Source organism: Garra rufa, chromosome 21 (assembly GCF_049309525.1).
Source record: "Garra rufa chromosome 21, GarRuf1.0, whole genome shotgun sequence".
In the NCBI taxonomy this organism is placed as follows: domain Eukaryota; kingdom Metazoa; phylum Chordata; class Actinopteri; order Cypriniformes; family Cyprinidae; genus Garra; species Garra rufa.
Genome location: NC_133381.1, coordinates 21,945,087 through 21,967,772, shown reverse-complemented (window position 1 = coordinate 21,967,772; position 22,686 = coordinate 21,945,087). Strand labels below are relative to the sequence as shown.

General features: G+C 35.8%; 1 protein-coding gene across 1 annotated transcript in view; it reads right to left on the bottom strand.

The window, feature by feature from the left end:
* Positions 1 to 673: 673 nt before the first annotated feature.
* The window catches only part of sptbn5 (spectrin, beta, non-erythrocytic 5), a 50,355-nt gene continuing 28,342 nt past the window's right edge, over positions 674 to 22,686 (bottom strand). Inside the window, exons 34-69 of the mRNA XM_073826570.1 lie at positions 22,515 to 22,664; positions 22,264 to 22,368; positions 21,976 to 22,167; positions 21,727 to 21,882; positions 21,430 to 21,621; positions 21,219 to 21,314; positions 19,778 to 19,896; positions 19,554 to 19,668; positions 17,736 to 17,849; positions 17,318 to 17,439; positions 17,052 to 17,214; positions 16,664 to 16,852; positions 15,282 to 15,359; positions 14,993 to 15,165; positions 13,285 to 13,375; positions 13,032 to 13,178; positions 12,784 to 12,921; positions 11,890 to 12,146; positions 11,361 to 11,547; positions 10,992 to 11,204; positions 9,604 to 9,800; positions 9,065 to 9,269; positions 8,648 to 8,824; positions 8,396 to 8,551; positions 8,070 to 8,287; positions 7,799 to 7,988; positions 6,500 to 6,676; positions 5,779 to 5,886; positions 4,863 to 5,606; positions 4,727 to 4,792; positions 4,500 to 4,583; positions 4,153 to 4,244; positions 3,956 to 4,069; positions 1,699 to 1,802; positions 1,496 to 1,603; positions 674 to 1,274 (exon numbers count right to left, since the gene is read on the bottom strand). Coding sequence (XP_073682671.1) covers positions 1,123 to 1,274; positions 1,496 to 1,603; positions 1,699 to 1,802; positions 3,956 to 4,069; positions 4,153 to 4,244; positions 4,500 to 4,583; positions 4,727 to 4,792; positions 4,863 to 5,606; positions 5,779 to 5,886; positions 6,500 to 6,676; positions 7,799 to 7,988; positions 8,070 to 8,287; positions 8,396 to 8,551; positions 8,648 to 8,824; positions 9,065 to 9,269; positions 9,604 to 9,800; positions 10,992 to 11,204; positions 11,361 to 11,547; positions 11,890 to 12,146; positions 12,784 to 12,921; positions 13,032 to 13,178; positions 13,285 to 13,375; positions 14,993 to 15,165; positions 15,282 to 15,359; positions 16,664 to 16,852; positions 17,052 to 17,214; positions 17,318 to 17,439; positions 17,736 to 17,849; positions 19,554 to 19,668; positions 19,778 to 19,896; positions 21,219 to 21,314; positions 21,430 to 21,621; positions 21,727 to 21,882; positions 21,976 to 22,167; positions 22,264 to 22,368; positions 22,515 to 22,664 — 5,889 coding nt within the window. The 3' untranslated portion in view covers positions 674 to 1,122. The remainder of the gene's footprint in view (positions 1,275 to 1,495; positions 1,604 to 1,698; positions 1,803 to 3,955; positions 4,070 to 4,152; positions 4,245 to 4,499; positions 4,584 to 4,726; positions 4,793 to 4,862; positions 5,607 to 5,778; positions 5,887 to 6,499; positions 6,677 to 7,798; positions 7,989 to 8,069; positions 8,288 to 8,395; positions 8,552 to 8,647; positions 8,825 to 9,064; positions 9,270 to 9,603; positions 9,801 to 10,991; positions 11,205 to 11,360; positions 11,548 to 11,889; positions 12,147 to 12,783; positions 12,922 to 13,031; positions 13,179 to 13,284; positions 13,376 to 14,992; positions 15,166 to 15,281; positions 15,360 to 16,663; positions 16,853 to 17,051; positions 17,215 to 17,317; positions 17,440 to 17,735; positions 17,850 to 19,553; positions 19,669 to 19,777; positions 19,897 to 21,218; positions 21,315 to 21,429; positions 21,622 to 21,726; positions 21,883 to 21,975; positions 22,168 to 22,263; positions 22,369 to 22,514; positions 22,665 to 22,686) is intronic.

Below are 22,686 nucleotides of genomic sequence, written 5' to 3'. Positions count from 1 at the left end.
ACAAAGCGACAAAATGAAGGTCACAATTTTCACTGACAATAAAAATGAAATCGTGCATAAGCATTATGTATTATTGTTGTGCAATAATAATAGCTAGAGTAATAATAATAAGTTTTGTGTTCAAATAGGCTACTTCAAAGTTACAAAGTTATCTTGTAACAGTCGTGAGAGTGATGTTTATTTTGTGTCTTTTACTGTTTATACAATTAAAATAACTTGTTTCTGAATTATCCGTAAAATGATCAAATGTTTAAACTCGAATACGACGGCTTTTTGTGGGGTGGATTTTCTCAAGGACTGAGAACAATCGTTTTTTATAGTCTGTAGCGCCATCATGTGGAAGGTCAACTTACAGCATAATTAAGTCATAACTTTGAAAGTCTTATAAGCACTACTAAATTACTTATTTATATGATCTGATTGCATATAGACTGCGATATGCAAAAGTTAGACCAAAAGGTTTTAGTAAATTCATGATAGAGAACAGACTATGTTTCGTTTTGTTTTTTACTACAACCATTTTAAGTCTAAATGTATTAAAGTAATAAATGTAAAACATGTAAATGTAGTAATTGTAGACCTGTGAACACAGAAAGCACAGCATTTCCTTGCTTTTTTGTTCTTATTCATTTTAGAACAAAGACACATGTGGCAATCATTGATGACAGTAATATTTCATTGCTTACTTATGTTTAATTAAAAGGCAATAATCATGAACTTTTTGTTCCATTTTAACCACTTACACCTTCATCAGGACTATAATCTTTAAATATAATACAATCAGAATGAGGCACATCATTTTTATTCTCATACCAAAAATATATATTCATATAGGAAAACAATTTCTGATGTATTTTAGTTTTTAACATCTGCATTTTAACATTTAATATTATTTGTGAAACACTCATTTACTGTATTTTTAGGAATTCTATACACAAAGTAAACAATTATTTATGAGGTGTCATTGCGCATCTGTAATCACACACAAAAAAGTCTTAGATTAGCAGTATCAAATAATAATGTATAATATTAGATTAAAATATAAATAGCCTTTAAAAGAAGTCAATTGTCATCTACTGCCACATCAAGGTAGATAAGGTTAAATCTGTTATTATGTAAAAATCATTTTTTGAAAAATTTCATAAAGACATTCCTGTTTTTGGACTTGTCCTTGACTCCATTCTCAGTCTCAGTCTGATTTTGTGGTGGAGGAGGTGGGGCATACGAGGGAGGCTGGTTCCTCTGCAGACTTCTTATACTATGGGTCACACTCACTGAGAACAAAAAAAAAAAGTTTATTTTTTATTCTGTTTCAGACATCTGTTGAGAGATAAATAGATCTTTATCCATCACAATAACATTTAAAAGAGATCTTCATTTTTATTGACTATCTTGCATTTGAAAGTCCTTATCCTGAAGACTAATTATCCTTCAGTAATTGGATTTTACTGTGACACTTTGAGACGCATGACTCATAGCAGGTATGGGATCTCACCTGAGTCTTGGCTCTCTCCTCCGTCAGGATAGCGGTGTTTGTTGTAATAAGTGTGGGGAGGTTTAGGTGGTGGTTCTCTCTCTGTCTCACAGCTCTCAGTGGAGTCTTCTGTTAATACAAATCCACTGTAAGTGTTAAGCAGAAGCACACACATTGGCACACATAAACGCACAGAAGTACTCAGGCTCTGTTTGTTCTCTCACCCTTTTCCTGGTTCGACTTTGTGGTGGAATCTTGCGTGTCAGATGTGTCGGCTGGCACAGACTTGCACTGCTCTGTGCTTTCTCTACTTGCTTCTGTGTTAATTCTGTGTGGGGACAAACATGACAATCAGATGAGCATGTGAGAAAACCTAGTTGTCCAATAATCTGATTCTGTCAGGAACTGATATATATGTAAATGGGTCAAAGACAAATAGTACGATAAAGAAACCAATCTACAGTATTCAAGTGTTCTCTTTGCATTCATGTTGGTTTCAAATGTTTGATGAGTCTAATATCCGGTTAGTAAAAATGAATAAATGTTGAGTGTACACATCTTGATAATTAATTTTTGGGTTGGAATCATGTGACATTTTATTTAAAAGGTCATATTATATTATAAGCAAGGGTCGACCGTTATGTGTTTTTCAGGGCCGATGCTGATACCGATTATTACTGATCAAGTAGACGATAATCGATATTTTGAACCGATATATACGTCTGGTGTAAATGAAAGTCAAAATAAGTAAACGTTCTTTAAATGCTTTTAAATTATTTTATCTGCAAATTTTATTGGTTGGTAATCAGCAGAGCTCCACTTTATAAATTGCATCAAATTGAGTGTTTTGTTTTTTTGGTGTTGTTTCTTTTTACAGTTGAAGTATAAAAAAAAAAAAAACAGTTTACGCTCACTGATGATTCAGAAGGAAACTCAATGCATTAAGAGCCGGGGGTGAAAACTTTTTGCATTTGAAGATCAGGCAAGATCAGGAAAAAAAGATATTTAGGCAAAATAAGAAAAATGTACATATCTTCATTCTGTTCAAAAGTTTTCACCCACGGCTTTTAATGCATCGTTTTTCCTTCTGGAGCATCAGTGACCATTTGAACCTTCTGTAATAGTTGCATATGAGTCCCTCAGTTGTCCTCAGTGTGAAAAGATGAATCCCAGAATCATACAGTCATTGTTGGAAAGGGTTCAAATACAAAAAAATGGTAAAAAAAAACGAAAGAATTTGTGAGACCTGAATGACTTTTCTGAAGAACAGCGGGCAGTTTAACTGTTCAGGACAAACAAGGGACTCATGAACAACTATCACTAAACAAAAAAACAGCTGTGGATCATTCAGGTAACAACACAGTATTAAGAATCAAGTGTATGTAAACTTTTGAATAGGGTGATTTTTATAAGTTCAACGAATATTTTTTCTTGTGGACTATATGTAAATGTCTTTTATGTGAAATATCTTATTCAGGCATTTACTAAATGAAAAACAACATGAATTTTGTATGATCCCTTATATTTTGGTAAAATAATTAACACTTTGCACATTCTGCAAGGTGTATGTAAACTTTTGACCTCAACGGTACATCTGGTGTAAAAATTATAATTAATTTTAAAGCTAATAATAACAAGGGGTCTGACAAAAACTTTCTTTAAATGCTTTTAAATGACTTTATCGGCAAATGACCAATACCGATAACCATAAAAATGCTTAATATCGGCGTCGATAATTAGCCAGGCCAATAAGAGACTTGTCTGAGTAGGCAGCAAGATTCTGAGGAATGGAAGTTACTTAAGTATATGTAGATGGATGTGTATTAATGTGTATTTCTATGTCAATGTTAGACAGTAAATGTTATGGGATGCTAGACAATTTTTGGAAAAAATTCCAACAATAAAGTGAAAATTGAAATTTTATTTTGGTGTCGTTTTTTTATATTAATAAGCAGTGAAGCACTTCTGATCATGTATACACTGCTTTGATCATGTATACACTATTGTTTCAAAGTTTAAGGTCAGTACAATTTGTTAAATTTGTGTCGATTTTAAAGAAATGAATACTTTTGTTCAGCAAGGATGTAATAAATTTATCAAAAGTGACAGTAAAGACATTTACAAAGTTAGCAATGTTTATAAAGTTAACAATATTACTGTTTTCAGCTTTGATAATAGTAAGAAATGTTACTTGAGTAGGAAATCAGCATATTAGAATGATTTCTGAAGGATCATGTGACACTGAAGACTGGAGTAACGGTTCTGAAAATTCAGCTTTGCCAATACAGGAATAAATCACATTTTAAAATATATTAAAATAGAAAAGAGTTGTACAATATTACACTTTTTACTGTATTTATGATCAAATTAATACCTTGTTAAGCATAAAATGTCAAAATTAATTTGAAATCAGAAATGAAAAACATGCTCAAGTCACTGAATGTATCAATGCAATCATTATTGTTGTTTATATGATGTTACCCAGGACTGTCTGAAGACACCGTTGGATTTATGCAGTCCTGAAGCTCCTTCAACCACTTTTGCTTCTCTTCTTGAGAAGAGGCGGCAAACAGATAGTGACTGCCGTCGTTCAACCTACACAAGAGAGTAAAACGGATTATAGATTTGTTTACATCTGACATGTGAGCAGATGTTTCTTGGTGTGAATCATAACTTACATGATTTTGAATGTGTTCTCCTTTCTCCTGTAGTAAGTATTGTCTTTACACACTGCTCCAGTCAATGAGATCGGTGGCCAGCGTGTGCAGTTCTGTATTAAATGACATGGATTAAATAGAGAAATAATCAGAGTCCATAAAGTCCACCACAAATAAATCTCTTTAAATTGATATAATGGCTCTTAATTAATGTCATCATGTGGTGGACTCACAGATGCAAAAATAATTGCCTTGTCTGTCTAGATATATAGTTTATTAATAATAAACATAGCACTCACTGAGTCCAGCTATTACTAGTGTGTCTAGCCAAGTGTGTGTGAGACCATGTTGTGTGTGTAGACTCATACCTCACTGGCGGCATCTTGGTCTTTAAACAGATTGAGTGTCTCCTCTTCCAGTAGTGCATAGACTGTTTCCCAGTGATCCAAGCCCTGATCCAAACCAACAGATCAATGTTCCACCATTAAGTGCTCTTACAGAAACAAAACCACACTATAAACAAAGAAGTGGAGCTAAGGATGTCAGAGAAAGCTTTTTAATCAATATCACCATTGGTGTTGGTTGGAACGCTTACCTTATTTCCTCCTTGCTTCAGTTTAATCTCCAAGGTACCCTCCATTTTAGCACGTCCTGCTCTGGTCTAGAAAAGTACACAAATTACAGACCAAAAAAGGTGGAATCAAAAAAAAGAGCACATAAAAAGCATTTACCTTGGTGGCGACAGTCGTCTCGATTGGAGACTCAGTAGAGAAGGATGTTTGTATTTCTTCCGGTTCTGAAAGGAAAGCTGGAGGAGATGAGTGAGGTTTTTCTGGTGGGGTGGATGGAGGAAGGTTTTTATCCTCTGGGGTTTGGTTGTTGATCATTTCTTCATCTTTGAAGGGTGGCTCAGGGGGTTTTGACGTAGGAGGAACTAGCATCTCTTTATCAGGGGTTGATGGTTTCAGACGCCTAGGAGTGATCTTTGGTTTAGTAATGACGTTGAGAGAGGGTTCAGTCTGTTTTGGAGTATCAACCTCATCTTCAGATGTGGTGTGGTCAATCTTGGGGGCGTTGTGTAAATAATGGGGTTCGTAAACAGCACTGCAAATTTCTGAGGAGTCGTCAGGGCTGTCCGGAACAGAGGTGGACGGTTTGTCGGGGGCAGTTACAGTATCGCTGTCACTGCTGTTTCTCCTGAGGCCTGATGCCACTCTTAACACCATTGAGGAATCATTTTTACCGCTACTGTTTCTCCGCAGGATGGCAGATCTGGCTGTAGGGACTCGGGAGGGTGTGGATGAATTGTCACTCTTGCCATCGCTATTCCTTAGGACAGGACTGGTCAGCGAGGGACGCGGGGTCAAAGCTGGTTGCTCAGATGGCTTTCGCTTTAGGGAAGTTACACGAACGGGCTTGTCCCTACTGCTGTCTGTGCTGTCACCCCTCTGAATTTCTTTTATTTTATTTTCCCGCTGGATCACCAAAGAAAGAGCAGAGAAATTACAAAAAGGTGAATTGAAATTGAGAAATGTCAATGCTTCTGTTCTTTCTCAAATCTTGTTTTTGAATCACTTTTGCAAGTAGGTATGGCAGCAAATATGCAATTAAAATATGAGCGGTAATGCAAATATGAGTACTTTTTACCTGTATTTTTCTGGCTTGAAGGGCATTAAATCTCTCACTCTGAGCTTGAATCATGGCCTCCAGATCCTCCTGCTTCTTCATCAACTCCAGAACATCTGAAACTGAGTCCTGTCCACAAATTCAACATAGTTAATTTTTTTTGAAGCTAACATGAGTCTTGAAGGGAAAGTTCATCCAAAAATAAAAAATTATTATTTAAAAATATTGGAGGTTTCGATATAAGCCAAAATGAAAAATTGGTTTCCCTTTGCTGTAAACAAAACTTGGTTTTCGCGAGATTACCATATTCTCACTAGAGCTTAAGCTACGCCTGCGTTCTACATCATCTGCTGGAATGTCTGGTGAATGCGTGTACGACAATTAGCAGAAGCTAGAGATTACAGTTTATAAAGTTTTAAATATGGATATTTTTCTTACACAGATGCATCGATTCGCTTCTCTAATCCCCAGAGCCATGTGGAGTACTTTTTATGATGGATGGATGCACTTTATTTTGCTTCAAAATCTCAACAGCCATTCACTGCTATTATAAAGCGTGGAAGAGCAAGGGCATTTTTTAATATAACACCAATTGTATTCATCTAAAAGAAGGAAGTCATATACACCTAGGATGGCTTGATGGTGAGTAATTCATGGTGTAATTTTCATTTTTGGGTGAACTATCCCTTTAAGTTGTCTACAAATATGTAAATAATTTTCCAAATTTCCAAAATTTTCCCACCCCGTAGTCCTCTGCTCTGAGCGCGCTCTCATAGGTGTTGAGCCAGTGCTCGGCCTGCTCCAGTTCTCTTTGCAGCTGCTGCAGTTCAAGTTCTTCCTGATATTGAGCTCTCCTTTCAGCCCAGGCCTCCAGCACCCGCTCTTCCAGCTCTTTGAGCTCAGCTAGACGGTCCTTCAGCTGCACAGACATACATACAGTGATATCAAGTACTGTTGCAGGAATATTTTCATCTGCTTTGACCTACAAAATACTTGTATAAAACGGTTCACAACATTGTACATATTGAGCATGTATTGTTGTTGAAGGCTTAGTTAACACAAAAATGAAAATTCTGTAATTTATTACCCTCATGTTGTTCCAAACCCGCAAGACCTTCGTTCATCTTTGGAACAAAAATTAAAATATTTATAAAGTCATTATTTTTGTTTTCTTTGCACACAAAAAGTATTTTCGTGGCTTCATAAAATTAAGGTTTAACCATAGACTATTTTAACAATGTCCTTTCCACCCTTTTGTCCTGGGCCTTGAATGTTACACTGCAAAAAATGTTTTTCTTACTTAGATTTTTTGTCTTGTTTCCAGCCAAAATATCTAAAAATTCTTAGATCAAGAAGGATTTTCTAGATGAGTAAAATTTATGTTCTTGTTTTCAGAAAAAACAAGTCAAAATTAAGGGTGTTTTTGCTTGAAACAAGCAAAATAATCTGCCAATGGGGTAAGAAAAATAATCTTGTTTTCTGTTTGAAGTAAGATTTTTTTTCTTACCCCATTGGCAGATTATTTTGCTTGTTCTAAGCAAAAAATCACTTAATTTTGGCTTGTTTTTTCTGAAAACAAGAAAATTAATTTTTAATCGTTAGAAAATCCATCTTGATTTAAGAATTTTCAGATATTTTGGCTGGAAACAAGACAAAAAATCTAAGTAAGAAAAGCATTTTTTTGCAGTGTTGTAGTTGCAATGCTGTCTTTACCCTATGCAGCATCAAAAAAGCTCTCGGATTACATCAAAAATATCTTAATTTGTGTTCAAAAGATGAACGAAGGTCTTACAAGTTTGGAACGACACAAGAGTGAGTAATTAAATGACAGAAATTTTATTTTTGGGTGAACTATCCCACATTGAACCTTTTCCTAATTTACCTAAATACGTTTTTAAAGCCTGTCAGACTTTTCATTTAGATTCTGACCCCTCTGAAATGTGCAGACTGGCTCTGTTGAAACTAGCGTCAACTCGTCCTGACTGAAACTCAGAGCAAAAGTTTTGTATTGTATTTTAGCCTTTGGGCATAAGTGTCATACCTCGTGACTCATAAAGTTCCCTTCTTCCAACAGACGTTTCCCTTCGTTTTTAACCATTTCCGACTTGTCCAACTGCCTGTCAATCTGTGTGCGGTACTCTTCGTGCCTTTTAATGAGTTGCTCCAGGTCTTTAACCTCACCTCCAACGCCCTCTCCTATCACCAGAGACATTGTCTCCTTAAGCCAGCCCCTAAGAAAGAATCAACAAAATCAACAGCTGAATAACACAAGAAAAACAGAAAGAGAGAGAGAGAGAGAAAACACTGCATACATCAGCTCTCTCCATTCAGTCAGATATCTCTGAACAGCCTCTGCCTGTTGGAGTCTTTGTCTACGCTGGTTAGCCTTTTCCAGCAGGCTGCTCCAAATCTCCTCCACTTCCTGCAGCCTCCCGCTCAAACTGTCCCTCACTCGAGGATACCTGCGAACCAGAGCTTTGCCTTCCTCTTTTCGACGAGACACGTCTTTTTCTATCACTGCAAGGTCCCTCTGATGAAACAAAAGGTTGTACTATTTTAGAAATCCACCTTTGGTAGTTTAAATGCTTTTAATTTAACATCAGGCTGGTAGCAACAATTGCATATGAATATTGGATACCTCCAAGCCTTCATGTTGGCGGATGAGAGCTTGGATGCTGAGCAGGTCGTTCTCCTGCTCCTCAGAGTCCAGAGCCACCTCTTTCTCATTCATCCAGCTCCTAAGCTCATCTAGGTCATGGTCAAACTGGTGAACCTCTCGAGCGGAACGCAGGCTCTGTCAAAACATTTGCTTTTAACTACAAGAAGTGGCTTAAATAGAAACAGTGAGCTGCCTTAGAAGAGCCGCTCTTGTTGTTGTTTTTTATATTACCTCTGCTCTTGCTTTTATAGCCTTGTTTAAATTCTCCCAGAGCTTGAGTAGATCTTTCTCTTTCTGCTGTGCCTCTGATGACTGCACCGTCTGCTTCAACTTTTGGACCGTATTCAGCTTACTCTGGCCCAGAGTGCCGACCTCTTCTGAAAAATCTTCAAACTTCTTCTGCAGTGCCTAACAAGAGTAAGCCAAGTTTTTTTAAACGTAATTTTGATGAATAAAGTTCTTACAGCTATGAAGGTTGTAAATTCTGACAAGTGCTAAGTATCTTTATAGAATAAATTATAATAGAGTTACAGTATATGAATGTAATATGACTTCTAATCCAAAGCCATGTATAATTTAGATATGTAAAAAACAGATTACGGCAAATCAAGAATATATTAATCATAAAACTTTTTGAGCCAATCTTACCTCTACCCCTTCCAGATCTTGTCCAAAGTCATCAGACTCTGCTGTGGTTTTGCGAGAAAGGAGCCAGTTTTGTAGGTCTTTGGCTTCTCTCTCAAATACATAGAGATTGTACTGATTTTCCAACTCTGTGCGACGTTGAGCAGACAGTTGCAGTAGTGTCTCAAACCCACCATGCATATCTTCAAGGCTCTTACTCACTAAATGACTGCAAAAACACATTATAAATTGAAAACATAATTTGAGTTTTTTAACTTCAACACTACCATTCAAAGTTTGGGGTTAGTAAGTTTTTTTAAAAGAAAGGAACACTTTTATTCAGCATGGTTGCATTCAATTGATCAGAAGTGACAAAGATATTTTTAATGTTATAAAACATTTCTTTTTTCAAACAAATGCTGTTTTCTTTACTTTCTATTTATCGAAGAATTGGTTTCCACCAACATATTAGACAGCACAACTGTTTTCAACATTGACAATACTATAAAAAGTTTCTTAGAAAGCATTTTAGAATGATTTTTTGAATGACCCAATAGCTGCACCTGTTTGGATGTCCAGACTTTTCTAGATCAGTGCCAGTTTTCAGGAGTGCTTCTACTTTTCCACGCTGGCTTTCCAACTCCAGGGCAACTGTGTCTAGTTTCCTAAGAAAAGCTTCGGTGGCCTCCTCACTCTTTCCATAGTCCTTGGACTCTAATACAGGCCTCTGCTCATCCATCCATTGCTCCAGTTGGGAAACCTGGGTCATTATGAAGAGACATCAGGGATTAGATTTAGTAATATATACAGTTGAGGTCAAAAGTTTACATACACCATGCGGAATCTGCACAATGTGAATTATTTTATCAAAACAAGAGGGATTATAAAACAATGCACATTATTTTTTTTAGTACTGACCTGAATAAGATATTTCACATAAAAGACGTGTACATATTTAAGTTTACAAGAGAAAATAAAAGTTGAATTAATAAAAAAGACCCCATTCAAAAGTTTACATATGCTTGATTCTTAAAACTGTGTTGTTACCTGAATGATCCACAGCATGTTTTTTTTTTGCTTAGTGATAGTTGTTCATTAGTCCCTTGTTTGTCCTGAACAGTTAAACTGCCCACTGTTCTTCAGAAAAATCCTTCAGGTCCCACAAATTCTTTGGTTTTTCAAAATTTTTGTGTATTCGAACCTATTCCAACAATGACTGTATGACTATAAGATCCATCTTTTCACATCGGGGACAACTTATGCAACTATTACAGAATGGTTAAATGCTCACTGAAGCTCCAGAAGGAAAAACAATGTATTAAGAGCCGGGGGGTGGAAACTTTTTGAATTTGAAGATCGGGGTAAATTTTACTTATTTTTTCTTCTGGGAAACATGTAAGTTTACACCCCATCAGCTCTTAATGCATCATCCTTGTGGAGTATCAGTGAGCGTTTGAACTTTCTGTAGTAGTTGCATATGAGTCCCTCAGTTGTCCTCAGTGTGAAAAGATGCATCTCAAAATCATACACTCATTGGAAAGGGTTTAAATAAACAAAAATGCTGAAAAACCAAAGATTTTGTTGGAGCTGAAGGATTTTTCTGAAGAACAGCGGTCAGTTTAACTGTTTAGGATAAACAAGGGACTTGTGAACAACTATCACTAAACAAAAAAAAAAACACAGCTGTGGATCTTTCAGGTAACAACACAGTATTAAGAATCAAGCGTATGTAAACTTTTAGAGTCATTTTTATAAATTCACTATTATTTTCTCTTGTGGACTATATGTAAAATATCTTATTCAGGTCAGTTCTAAATAAAAAATAACATCATTTTGTATGATCCCTCTAATTTTGGTAAAATAATGAACATTTTGCAGATTCTGCAAGGTGTATGTAAACTTTTGACCTTAACTGTAATGAATCACATTACAGTGTGAACTGGTAACACACCTCTGAAAGAAAGGTCTGGATTTTCAGTGCTTGCTGAAGCTGGCGATCTTTATTCGCTGACTCTTTCTTCAAAGTGTCAAAGTTCTTCTTTAACTCAGCAAGTTTTTCACTGATCTGACGTGATGCAAAGTGTCGTCCTCGCACCAGGTTCTGTCCTGCCTCCTGTACAGCCAATATTAGAGGGGTTCGGCTCTCAATTTCCTGCATCACAACCTGTAAGAGAAGGTCTTAGTATATCAGAAATGGCTCTTTGTGCTTGCCGACAAGTTTATTAAAGCAGAGCAGATAAAAATATAAGACTACAGTCTGCGTTTTGAAGAACCAGTTTAAACATGCATAAGTATTATAGATTCATATTTCTAGACTAACCAGATGTTTTTTGACTATAGCTTGTATACTCTGCAGGGAGGTGCCCCAGTCTTTTGCGGATGTGGCCTGCAGCTTGTCCTGAATCCACAGCAGCTCATCCTCTAAATCTCTGTAGAACTGGAACTGCAGCTGCCATGACTCCAGAGTTTCCCTGCGGGCCTGCAACGGCTCAGCCAGCCCATTATACCTGAGAGAAATGATTAAATGTCAGTGTTTTCCACTCAGTCTGTCAATCAGATGAAAAAACATAATACCACATGCTATGGGATTACATGTAGTATGACACAGCAATTATGTGGTGTTTCAGATCATTTGACTGACATTTCAAAGCTCATGAATAGTAACCACATTAATGTTTGATCTTAGAATGTCAGTTCTAAATAGAGCTTATCAAATCATTTACTTTCTTCATTATCAGTTTCCATGCACACAGATTTGGACTATGGAGTTCTACCACATTTAAACATCCTTCAAATCCATGTGCAGGACTCACTAAACTTTCTAAAAGCATGTCTGAGCAAAAACATACCTGTTGACCACTTCCCAAACCCTCTGCTGTATATTTTCTGCAAGGAAGTTGCCTTGAGTTTTGAAGTCTTTGGCTGTGTCCACCAGGCCCTGGACCTTTTCCATGTGTGCATCTACCATTTCCTCCACACCCTGCAGGGCCTTAAGCAGCCTGCTAACTGACGCCAAGTCACTACCGTAGTCCTTATTCGCCACTTCTACCTCCACTGACCCAAGCCACTCCTCGATGTCATCCAAAGAGCGCTGGAACTGCAACGCCTAAAGGAAAACCACATGATCCAAGATGATATTTCAGACCAGCGTCAGTAATCTGAATTAGCTTTGTCTGAAAGCCATGAGGATATGTTGGTGTATCTATTATTCATTGTAAGTGAACAATGTGTAAGCAGCACCTCTACATAATATCATGTACAGTAGATTCAGGAACACTGCAAAAAATGCTTTTCTTACTTAGATTTTTGTCTTGTTTCCAGCCAAAATATCTAAAAATTCTTAAAACAAGAAGCATTTTCTAGATGAGTAAAAATTATTGTCTTGTTTTCAGAAAAAAACTAGTCAAAATTAAGTGTGTTTTAGCTTGAAACAGGCAAAATAATCTGCCAATGGGGTAAGAAAAATAATCTTGTTTTCTGTTTGAAATAAGATTTTTTTTCTTACCCCACTGGCAGATTATTTTGCTTGTTCTAAGCAAAAAATCACTTAATTGTGGCTTGTTTTTTCTGAAAACAAGAAAATAATTTTTACTCGTCTAGAAAATCCATCTTGATTTAAGAATTTTCAGATATTTTGGCTGGAAACAAGACAAAAAATCTAAGTAAGAAAAGCATTTTTTGCAGTGAAAAAATCATTTTGAGTGTGTACACTTATGCCTTGAGCTTGATTTTGCATGCTGTACCTGGTATGCTTGCTGTAGACGTAACTTCTTCTCTTTGCAGTTGCTTAAAAGCTGATCCCAGCTGTCATCGACATCTTTTATTCGTGGTTTTATCTTGCTTTTTGCAGGATGACTGGAAGTTAGCATGTTATCACCCTCCTGAGAAAACATTTCATGTTTTAATGCTGTTGATGCTGCTGTAAATTTGAAATTCATACAAACAGATTAAGATTAAAGAGATATTCAGACATTCTAGTCCAATGACGTACTTTCATGATGTTCTGCACTCTGTTGCGGTTGGCCAGTATCTCTGCCTCAAAGCTCTGGTGTTTTAGTAGCTTAGCCTGCAGGTTAATAGGATCTCTCCAGCTCTCATCAACAGCCACAGAGTTCTTCTCATTCAGCCATGTGGAAACCTTTACAAATGAGAATTGAACTTTGTTTAAAGTTTTGATGTGTAGACTACAGTGAATATCATCTCCCTAATTTCCACATTCAGCAGGAGCTGTTTACTTCACACACCTCATAGCTTCCTTCCAGGAATTTCTGCAGCAGTAGAGATTCTTCCAAAGCTTTTCGTCTGGATTTGCTCATTTCCAGTACTTTGTCCTTCCTTTAAAAAAAGGAATTTTACTTTTGACAGTACTTTTCAATATTTCTGAGTTATCCACCTTATTTTTAACATGGAAGTAAGCCTATGGATGAGACTTCTGGCTCATTAGCGAGAAATAACAAGGATAACAACGTGCAGTAAATGGTTTGCACTACAAACCGGTGTGTTTATAATGAAGACAATACATTAAAATAATAAGTAAGACACCAATTTGCAATATGAAACAGCAAAAAATAAGGTGGATAAACCTTTTGAAAAAGAATTGTGCATAATAGTGTAGTTCACTTCAAATCTTAAAAGTACAACTGTACCTGCAGATAATGTATTGATGAAATAAAAGGCCGTTTTGGTGCACTTCATAATAATGTCAAATTAAAGGTTTTACTTTAAAGTATATTTAAAAACATGTTTTTTTTTATATTTTGTGGTACTTTAAAGAAGACACTTATTTTGCTTTTGACCAACATACTAAGGCATGTGTAAAGTACTTTAATTAATATTTTAACTGTACCGTATTTAATATTACATTTAAAGCTGATATATTTTAAATGTACTAAATTGAAGCTTTATCATTGCAAATATATTTAAATACATGATATACAATAGAAATCACATTAAAGTATATTTTAGCTCACCATAAATGCTTGTGAGTACACTTGGCAGCACACTTCAACAATATTTCAAAGACAACTGAAGTAATTATGAAATTACATAAATTTATACCTATAAAGATATGTATACATAATATGTGATTTACACTACCAGTCAAAAGTTTTTGGACAGTAAGATTTTTTATGTTTTTTAAAGTCTCTTCTGCTCACCAAGCCTGGATTTATTTGATCCAAAATGCAGCAAAAGCAGTTATATTGTAACATATTATTGACATTAATACATTTATTTAGCAAGGATGCTTTAAATTGATCAAAAGTGATAATAAAGATATTTATAATCTTAGAAAAGATTTCTATTTCAGATAAATGCTGTTCTTCTGAACTTTCAATTCATCAAAGAAACCTGAAAAAATTCTGCTCAGCTGTTTGCAACATAATAATAATAATAATAATAATAATAATAATAATAATAATAATGAATGTTTTTTTGAGCAGCAAATCAGAATATTAGAATGATTTCTGATATTAGAAGGATTGTGTGACTGAAGTAATGATGCAAAAAATTCAGCTTTGAAATCACAGGAATAAATTACATTTTAAAATATATTCAAATAGAAAACAGTTCTTTTAAATAGTAAAATATTTCAAAATTGTACTGTTTTTGCTGTACTTTGTATCAAATAAATGCAGGCTTAGTGAGCAAAAGATTAAAAATCTTGTTGCAAAAAACTTTTGACTGGTAGTGTGTATGATTTCATGATGCGGCCTAATTAAGTGAGTCAAAAACACTAAGCTAATTTCATTTAATATAAATTTAACCTATAATACATTTTCATTTAACTGCAATTAACATGCAATAAAAATTAAATGTTTGTAAAAAAAATACATAAAGTTTGTGCTTAGGTGTATTCTTTGAAAGTGTATTAGTTCTGTAATAAGTACTTTTTTTAAAGTACACTAAAGTGTAATTCTTCAAAGGCACAAGTTTTCTTGGCTTACTGCATACCTAAGCAGAATAGTTTTAATCTTCTTCTTGATGTTGTCAGAGTCATAGTGCTGTGCCTTTATGAGCTGCTGAGCATATTTGTCAACTTCTGCCACCTGCTCCATCTGAGCTTCTAGAGAGTTCTCAAACTGAGCGTGCTTCCTCTGAAGAGCCTCTACCTCTGACACTGAACCCTGCAATGACAGTGTGAAACACCTTTCAGCCCCCATTTGTTACAGAGAAGATGTGGAATTATTAAGTGAAATGTTACTCTGACTTTCAAATGTGTTTCAAGAAAAGGAGCTCTTACCCCAAGATCTTCATTGATCAAGAAAGCCTCTCTGTTACTCATCCAGCTCTCAGTCTGGTCGGCATAGCCCAGGAATATCTGCAACCAATCATTAGTATGCTTCACATAATGCCTCACAGATACTACAGAACAGTGTTGTGTAAGTTACTCTAAAAAAGTAATTCATTACTAGTTACTAATTACATCTTCAATGTTGTAATTAGATTACTGTACAAATTACTCTCTCCAAAAAGTATTTAATTACTTATTACTGATTACTTTCTCAATCCTATATCAACCTTGATAAATTAATTATACAAGGATAGACATAAAACGGTTCTTTTAATTCTTTTAAATAAACAATAGATAACTACATAAATTATTCTGGTCACACTTTAGATTAGGGTCCAATTCTCACTATTTACTATTTACTATCTATTAATCAACATATTCATAATTACTGCTTATTAATACTTAGTAAGTAGTATTTAAGTTTAAGAATTGGGTAGGATTAAGGATTCAGAATAAGGTCTTTCAAAATAAGACACTAATATGTACTTCTTAAGTAATAATAAACAGCCAATATCCCAATAATATTCATGCTAATAACCAACAGGTTAATTGTGAGAATTGGACACTAAAGTTTTACCAATATTCTTATCAACTCACCAAAGTATTTAAAGTCAGAAGGGTACATAAAGATAAGACTTTAAATTGTGATGTTAAATTCACTATTGTATTGTATATAAATGTTCTACAGTCTATACACAGTATTAAGTTCTCTTAATTCTATGGTAGGCCATTTCTGCCACTGAATAATAAAAAAAAAAAAAAGGTTATTGCGACTTATCTCACAATTCTGACTTTTTTCTCAGAATTGCATGATACAAACTCGCAATTCTGACTTTTTTTTCTTAGAATTGTGAGATATAAACTCACAATTGTGAGTTATAAAGTCAGAATTACATGATATAAACTCACAATTGCGAGTTATTAAGTCAGAAAAGTGAGATATAAACTCGCAATTCTGTGAACTGTGAACAATTCTCTTTTTTCTCCTTGGAACTGGACTTTCTCGCAATTACAAGTTTATATCATACAATTCTGAGAAAAAAAAGTCAGAATTGCAAGATATAAAGTTGCAATTGCAAGAAAAAAAGTCAGAACTGTTAGTTTATAGCTCACAATTCTAACTTTATTTCTCGCAATTGTGTTTATATCCCGTAATTCTGACTTTATATCTAGCAATTCAGACTTTATAACTCGCAATTGTGCATTTATATCTCACAGTTCTGAGAAAAACTCACAACTGCGAGAAAAAAAGTCAGAATTGTGAGATAAAAAGTCACAATTACCTTTTTTATTTTTTATTCAGTGGCAGAAACGGGCCTCATATAATTCACCTGGAGCTTCAGAGCTTGATCCAAAGTTTTCTTTCGGTCCTCCCAAGCTTGAGCAAGCTTTGTTTTGGCATCCTCCAGCTTGCGTAGGGCTTCTTTAATCTCTGCTGAATCGCTGTGTCCGGACTTCACAAGACCCTCTCCAGAACTCTTAACTGAAGCGATACGCTCACCACGAGCATCAATCTCAGCCTGTAATCATTAAATGTTGATATAACACAAATCTGGTATCACATAACATTATGTATTAATGTGTACTATGACAAATTATAAGTCACTTTGGATCAGTGCGTCTGATAAAAAAATACATTTAACTGTATTAGTTTTGTTCTCATTAGCATTGTATTTTGTGACAGAAGAAAACTGCAGGATCTGAGAATCACAATAATACCTTCCAGTTCTGGTGCTCTAGTATGAAACTCTCAGCTTCCTTCTTATTCTTAGGCAGGCCTTTCTTCACCATTTCATCACTTTGTTTCAGGGTCAAGTCCAACAGGAGGCGCTGGTTAGCTTTAAACATCTGCAGCTTATGAGACTCCTGCAATCGGTCCTTCCTACCAAAACAAAATATATTCTTTTTATTTTCTAATTTAATGTATATTTTAAATACATTTTACCATGTTAAAGTATTCAAATTTTATTATGAATTAAGCATACCTTCGTTTGATTTCCTTGTCTAGCTTCACTAAGGCATTGTTGACCTCTTCCTGCTTCTTACTAAGTTTGTCAGCCAGATCACAGTGTCTCCTTAACCGATCTTTGGTCTCCTTCTCCAGGGCCTGGTTTTACAAATTAGAGCAATTATGTTCTTTGTAACCCTTCTTGTAAGCAGACTAGCTTTAGTGAGTTACACAAACCCTCACTCCACAGCATATAATGCACCATGAATGGTTTATTTAAAGGCTTTTGTATGTACAGCAGTTACTTCACTGGAAGGTGCTGAGAGTTTTTCTATAAAGCCTTTAACCACAAAGCAAGTACACACAATAGATATTGTATAGGACGTGCTACCCACAGTGCACTGATTAATATGGATGAATGTGTTCTTTGTATAACAGCTGTCCGGTCTACTCACAGTGCCTCTCTCCTGGATGACTCTGGCCTCCCTCTCCATCTCCTCATGTCTGCGAATAAGGTTTTCCACACTTTCCACATCCATTCCACAGCCCTGACCCTGGAGCAACAGCATCTGTGGCCAAAAAAATAAATCAAATACATTCAATATTTAATTAAGAATATATCATTAAATTATCATTAAAGGAGTAGTTCACTTCCAAAATAAAAATGTCCTGATATACACTAACTCCCATGTCATCCAAGATGTTCATCAAAGATGTTAAAATTAAGGTTTTTGTGAAAAACATTTCAGGATTTTTCTCCATATACTCCATGGACTTCAATGGTGGTCAATGGGTTCAAAATGCAGTTTCAATGCAGCTTCAATGGCTCTACACAATCCCAGCCGAGTAATGAGGGTCTTATCTAAGAAACGATTGGCCATTTTCTAAATAATATAAAAAATTATATACTTTTTAACCACAAATGCTCGTCTTGCATTAGCTCTGCGATGCACATCTACAACTTCACGCACTATGCACTGTAAAAAACAATTTGTTGAGTCAACTTACAAATTAAAATTTACTAAAATTTTAAGTTTAGCCAACTTGAAATGTTAAGTTGTACTAAGTGACCACTTAGATATTTGAGTTGATTCAACTTAAAATGTTATGGTAGCTGGGTAAAGCTTTTAGCTTTTAAGATGACTCAATTTTTTTTATTTTACAGTGTGTAGTCATGTTGGAAAAGTCACACATGGTTAGTTTTTCGCCTGTGTACTTTGGTTCAAAAAGGTTGGGTAGGGTGAAAAAACTCTCATCTCGTTTTCTCCAAACTTCAAACTTATCCAACATTGTTTTATCTTTTTCTGTAAAGGCTGTTTGACTTTCATTACACATTCGCTTTGTAAAAACTAGGTCGGTACTTCCGCCTACATCAGGCATAAATGATTAGCTTGTGCAAGAAGAGCATTTGTGGCTGAAAAGTATATACATTTGTATTTGTATTGATCATTTAGCTAGATAAGACATTTAGTCCTCGGCTGTAGAGCCCTTTGAAGCTGAATTAAATCTGCAATTCGGACCTTCTACCTGTTGGCCACCACTGAAGTCTACTATATGAAGGAAAATCCTGGAATGATTTCCTCAAGAAACATTATTTTCGACTGAAGAAAGAAAAACTTGAACATCTTGAATGACGTGGGGGTGAGAAAGTATTTTTTATCTTGGTTCTAGTCAAAATATCTGAAAATTCTTAAATTAAGATGCATTTACTACATAAGCAAAATGACATAACATACACTGCCCTCCAAAAGTTTGGCAAAGTGTGGTTGTGCAAATCCTATTTGGAGAGGAAAAAGTCAGCTGGCATCATGTCTGTCATGGAATGGCCTCCCCAATCACCCGACCTCAACCCAACTGAGCTACTATGGAAGGAACTGGACCCTGATGTCCGTAAGAACCCCACTTTTCTAGGTGTTTCCAAACTTTTGGAGGGCAGTGTATTTAATCTTGTTTTAAGCTAAATGCACTTAATTTAGTTTCCCCCCTGGAAACAAGTAAAATATTCCTAATACAAGAGTATTTTACTTACCCCACTGGCAGATAATCTTACTTATTTTAAACAAACTTCACCTAATTTATTTTTTTTCCCCTGGAAACAAGACTAAATATCTTATGTCATTTTGCTTATCTAGTAAATGCATCTTAATTTAAGATTTTTTTTGATATTTTGACTAGAAACAAGACAAAAATACTACATAAAATAAGCCTTTCTTTGTAGTGTGGGTTCAGATTAAAAAACCTGCAGCCTGATAGCTATAAAGTCTCTCTCTCACCTTCTCTCCAGCTCTGTCCCGGACTTCTTCTAGCTCTCGAATCAAGGCGTGGATCTCTAGCGCTGCCTCCAGCTTCCGCTTATAGCTGCTCAGGTTGCCATGGAAATTACTCCATCTGTTGGGAAGGTGACAAGAAAGTCAAAACAAACAACATGAGAGATACAGAGGATGAGTGTATTTTCTAAATTGAACATGGATCTCAGTTGAAATATAGGAGGATGTACCGTTCATTGAGCTGCTGCCTACGCTTTCTCACAGTCGCCAGCTCATCACTGTTCTGTCTCTCTAGCCGGGCTGCCAGAGTGTTGATTGTCTTGATGTGGGCATCATCAACAGTCACATCCTAAGGGATGAAAACTACTTAGTGAAAGAATGCTACTGCACTAAGCAATATGCTGTATAGTCCTCTTACATAATACAAAGCCTACAGTATGTAGTTAAATCAACCTTTTTTATTGAGTGAGATGAATTAATGCATGTTCACATTTATTCTAGAACTAAAGTAACATCTTACTCACAATTTCTCTCAACATGGGGACAGGAGAGTTTTTAATCAATAAATGGGGGGTGAAAAGTAACTGGCATTACTTATTTGAAAAAGTAACTCAGATATTTTCTTGTCAATTAAAAAGTAATGTGTTACTTTACTAGTTACTTGGAAAAAGTAACATTATTACGTAACTTGAGTAACTTGTAATGCGTTACCCCAACAATGATGGTCATCGACATGGTGCACCGAATCCAAAGAGACCTATTTTGTGATTTTTGGCCAAACTATTGAGAAGTTTTAAGCAAAAAGAGCCATTTTTCATGTCTCCTGACCTCTAGGTGGCACTGTGCCAAAATACTGCAGGTTGCCTCAGTTTATGCTATAACACAGACCAAGTTTGGTCTTAATATGCAAAAACCGTTGCAGAGATATAGCCTCACATCCATTTTTCTGTGCTTTTTGTAGAATTTATTTGCGCGTTATTCGAGAAAGATTTGACTAATCAACTTGAATTCCATAATTTTTTGCCAGCATGGTCTGAAGATGATCTGAGCCAATTTAGGTTTTTCAAACAATTAAAAATAGAAAATGTTGGTGCCGAGAATTCAGAGGAAAAAATAATTTTCATTCTGCGCCTTGTGGTTCAAAAGTTATTAGCAAAAACATGAGTAAAACTTTGGACAAGTGGTGGCGCTAGAGAGTTTGAGACTCCAAACTTGCTGTGATTAATTTTGAGACAGTTCTCTATCAGTGTGCCAAATTTCACAACTTTTCTGCAAGCGGTTCAATGGACTCAATAGACTCACAAGAAAGAAGAAGAAGAAGAAGAACGCCAACAGACACAATAGGTGCCATCGCACCTTCGGTGCTTGGCCCCTAATAATAATAATAATAATAATACAAAAATATTTCTTGATCAGCAAATTAGCATATTAGAATGATTTCTTAAGGACCATGTGACACTGAAGACTGGAGTAATTATGCTGAAAATTTAGCTTTGATCACAGAAATAAATTATATTTTAAAAATAGTAAAAATACTTCAAAACTTTACTCTTTTTGTTGTACTTTTGATCAAATAAATGCAGGCTTTGTGAGCAGATGAGACTTCTTTGAAAAAACATAAAAAAAAAACCTTTTGACTGGTAGTGTAAGTGTGCCGAACACCAGACTTACTCCAGAACCTGAGCCTCTGAATTCACTGAGCTTCTTTAGCAGCTGCTGACCATGTTCGTAATCCTCCCCAACATCACCAACATTTATCATCACCTCCTACACAGAAAAGAATTCGAGGTCCGTGAAACCAAACATTAATTCTAGGTACACCAGTACTTTATATCAAAGCATGTTTTCACCAGTTTGTTATGGGATGGCCTCATTTATTTACCTTTTGCCTAATCCAAACTTCAACCTGCTCCACTTTTTGCAGGAACTCAAGAAAATCACGGTTATCCTCAAGAGCTTTCCCACGGACTGCAACCGCTTGCTTCAGAGCCTCCCAATGAGAAATCAGGGCAGAGACGGTCTGCTTTATCTCCTTTGATTTTGGATGATGCAAGGTCACCAGCTCATTTCCAGCCTTGTGATAATTATATGACAAATTATGTTAAATATATATTTATGAACACCAAAAGAAGAACAAATAACTAGTGAACCAGCTTGTGACTTTGGTACAGCAACTTACCCGCTGGACAGATTCAATGATATTTCCATGGGCCAGAATCTCTGCTTCAAACACTTGATGTTTCTGCAATATCTTCATTTTAGTCTGAAGATTGCTCATGTCCATTTTGGAGTCTTCCTGTATTTTATTCATACGGTCTGTGATCCATTCCTCTTGCTGAAATACAAATAAACACCACAAACCAACCAATTAATTTGTTTGTCTCTCTTCATTTAAGGTCACCAGGACTGGAAATGACAAGTACTGCACCTCTGACACATCTCGGTTGAAAATACAGAGAAGTTTTGAGATCTCAAGATACTCTCTGCGTTTATCCGACAGATCTTTGATGCGTTCCCTCCTCTCCTGGAGAGCTTTCAGTTTGTTCTTAATGTTGCTGCTTTTTTCTCGCTTTAAACCTTCTGCCCTTAGGCGTTCTGCTGACTCCTGAAGCGCCACCATCTACAAGACATAAGATGTTCATTAATCTATACTTAAGTCTAAAAATGTCATGTGTTTGTTGCTTTAGGCCATACTGTAGGCTGAAGACCAACCCACCTTGTCTTCCTGAGAATTCAGAAGTTTTTCAAAGGCTTCATGGCGTTTGATCAAAGTTTCAACATCATCCACTGTTGTTCCCAAATCACTGTTCTTCAACTGGATCTGCAAAGAAATAGATGTTGTTAGCCTTAAAATAATAAATGTCTAACTACAAACTTAATTCTGAAATGAGCCGGTGAACTTGTGAAAAACCTAATACTTTATGAATGTTTATTTATGTTGTCCTGGGAGTTTATAGGAGCACTAACCTCTTGGGAGTTAGTGATCTTTTCCATGTACTCAGTGTCTCTATAAAACACCTGCTCCAGATATGTGTTCTCCAGCCATTTCTGCTTGGACTGCCAGTTGTCAGAAAGCTTCTCTTTCTCTTCCTGCAGAGCTTTCAGTTTCTCCTTGATCTGATGGCCACACAGGATGTTT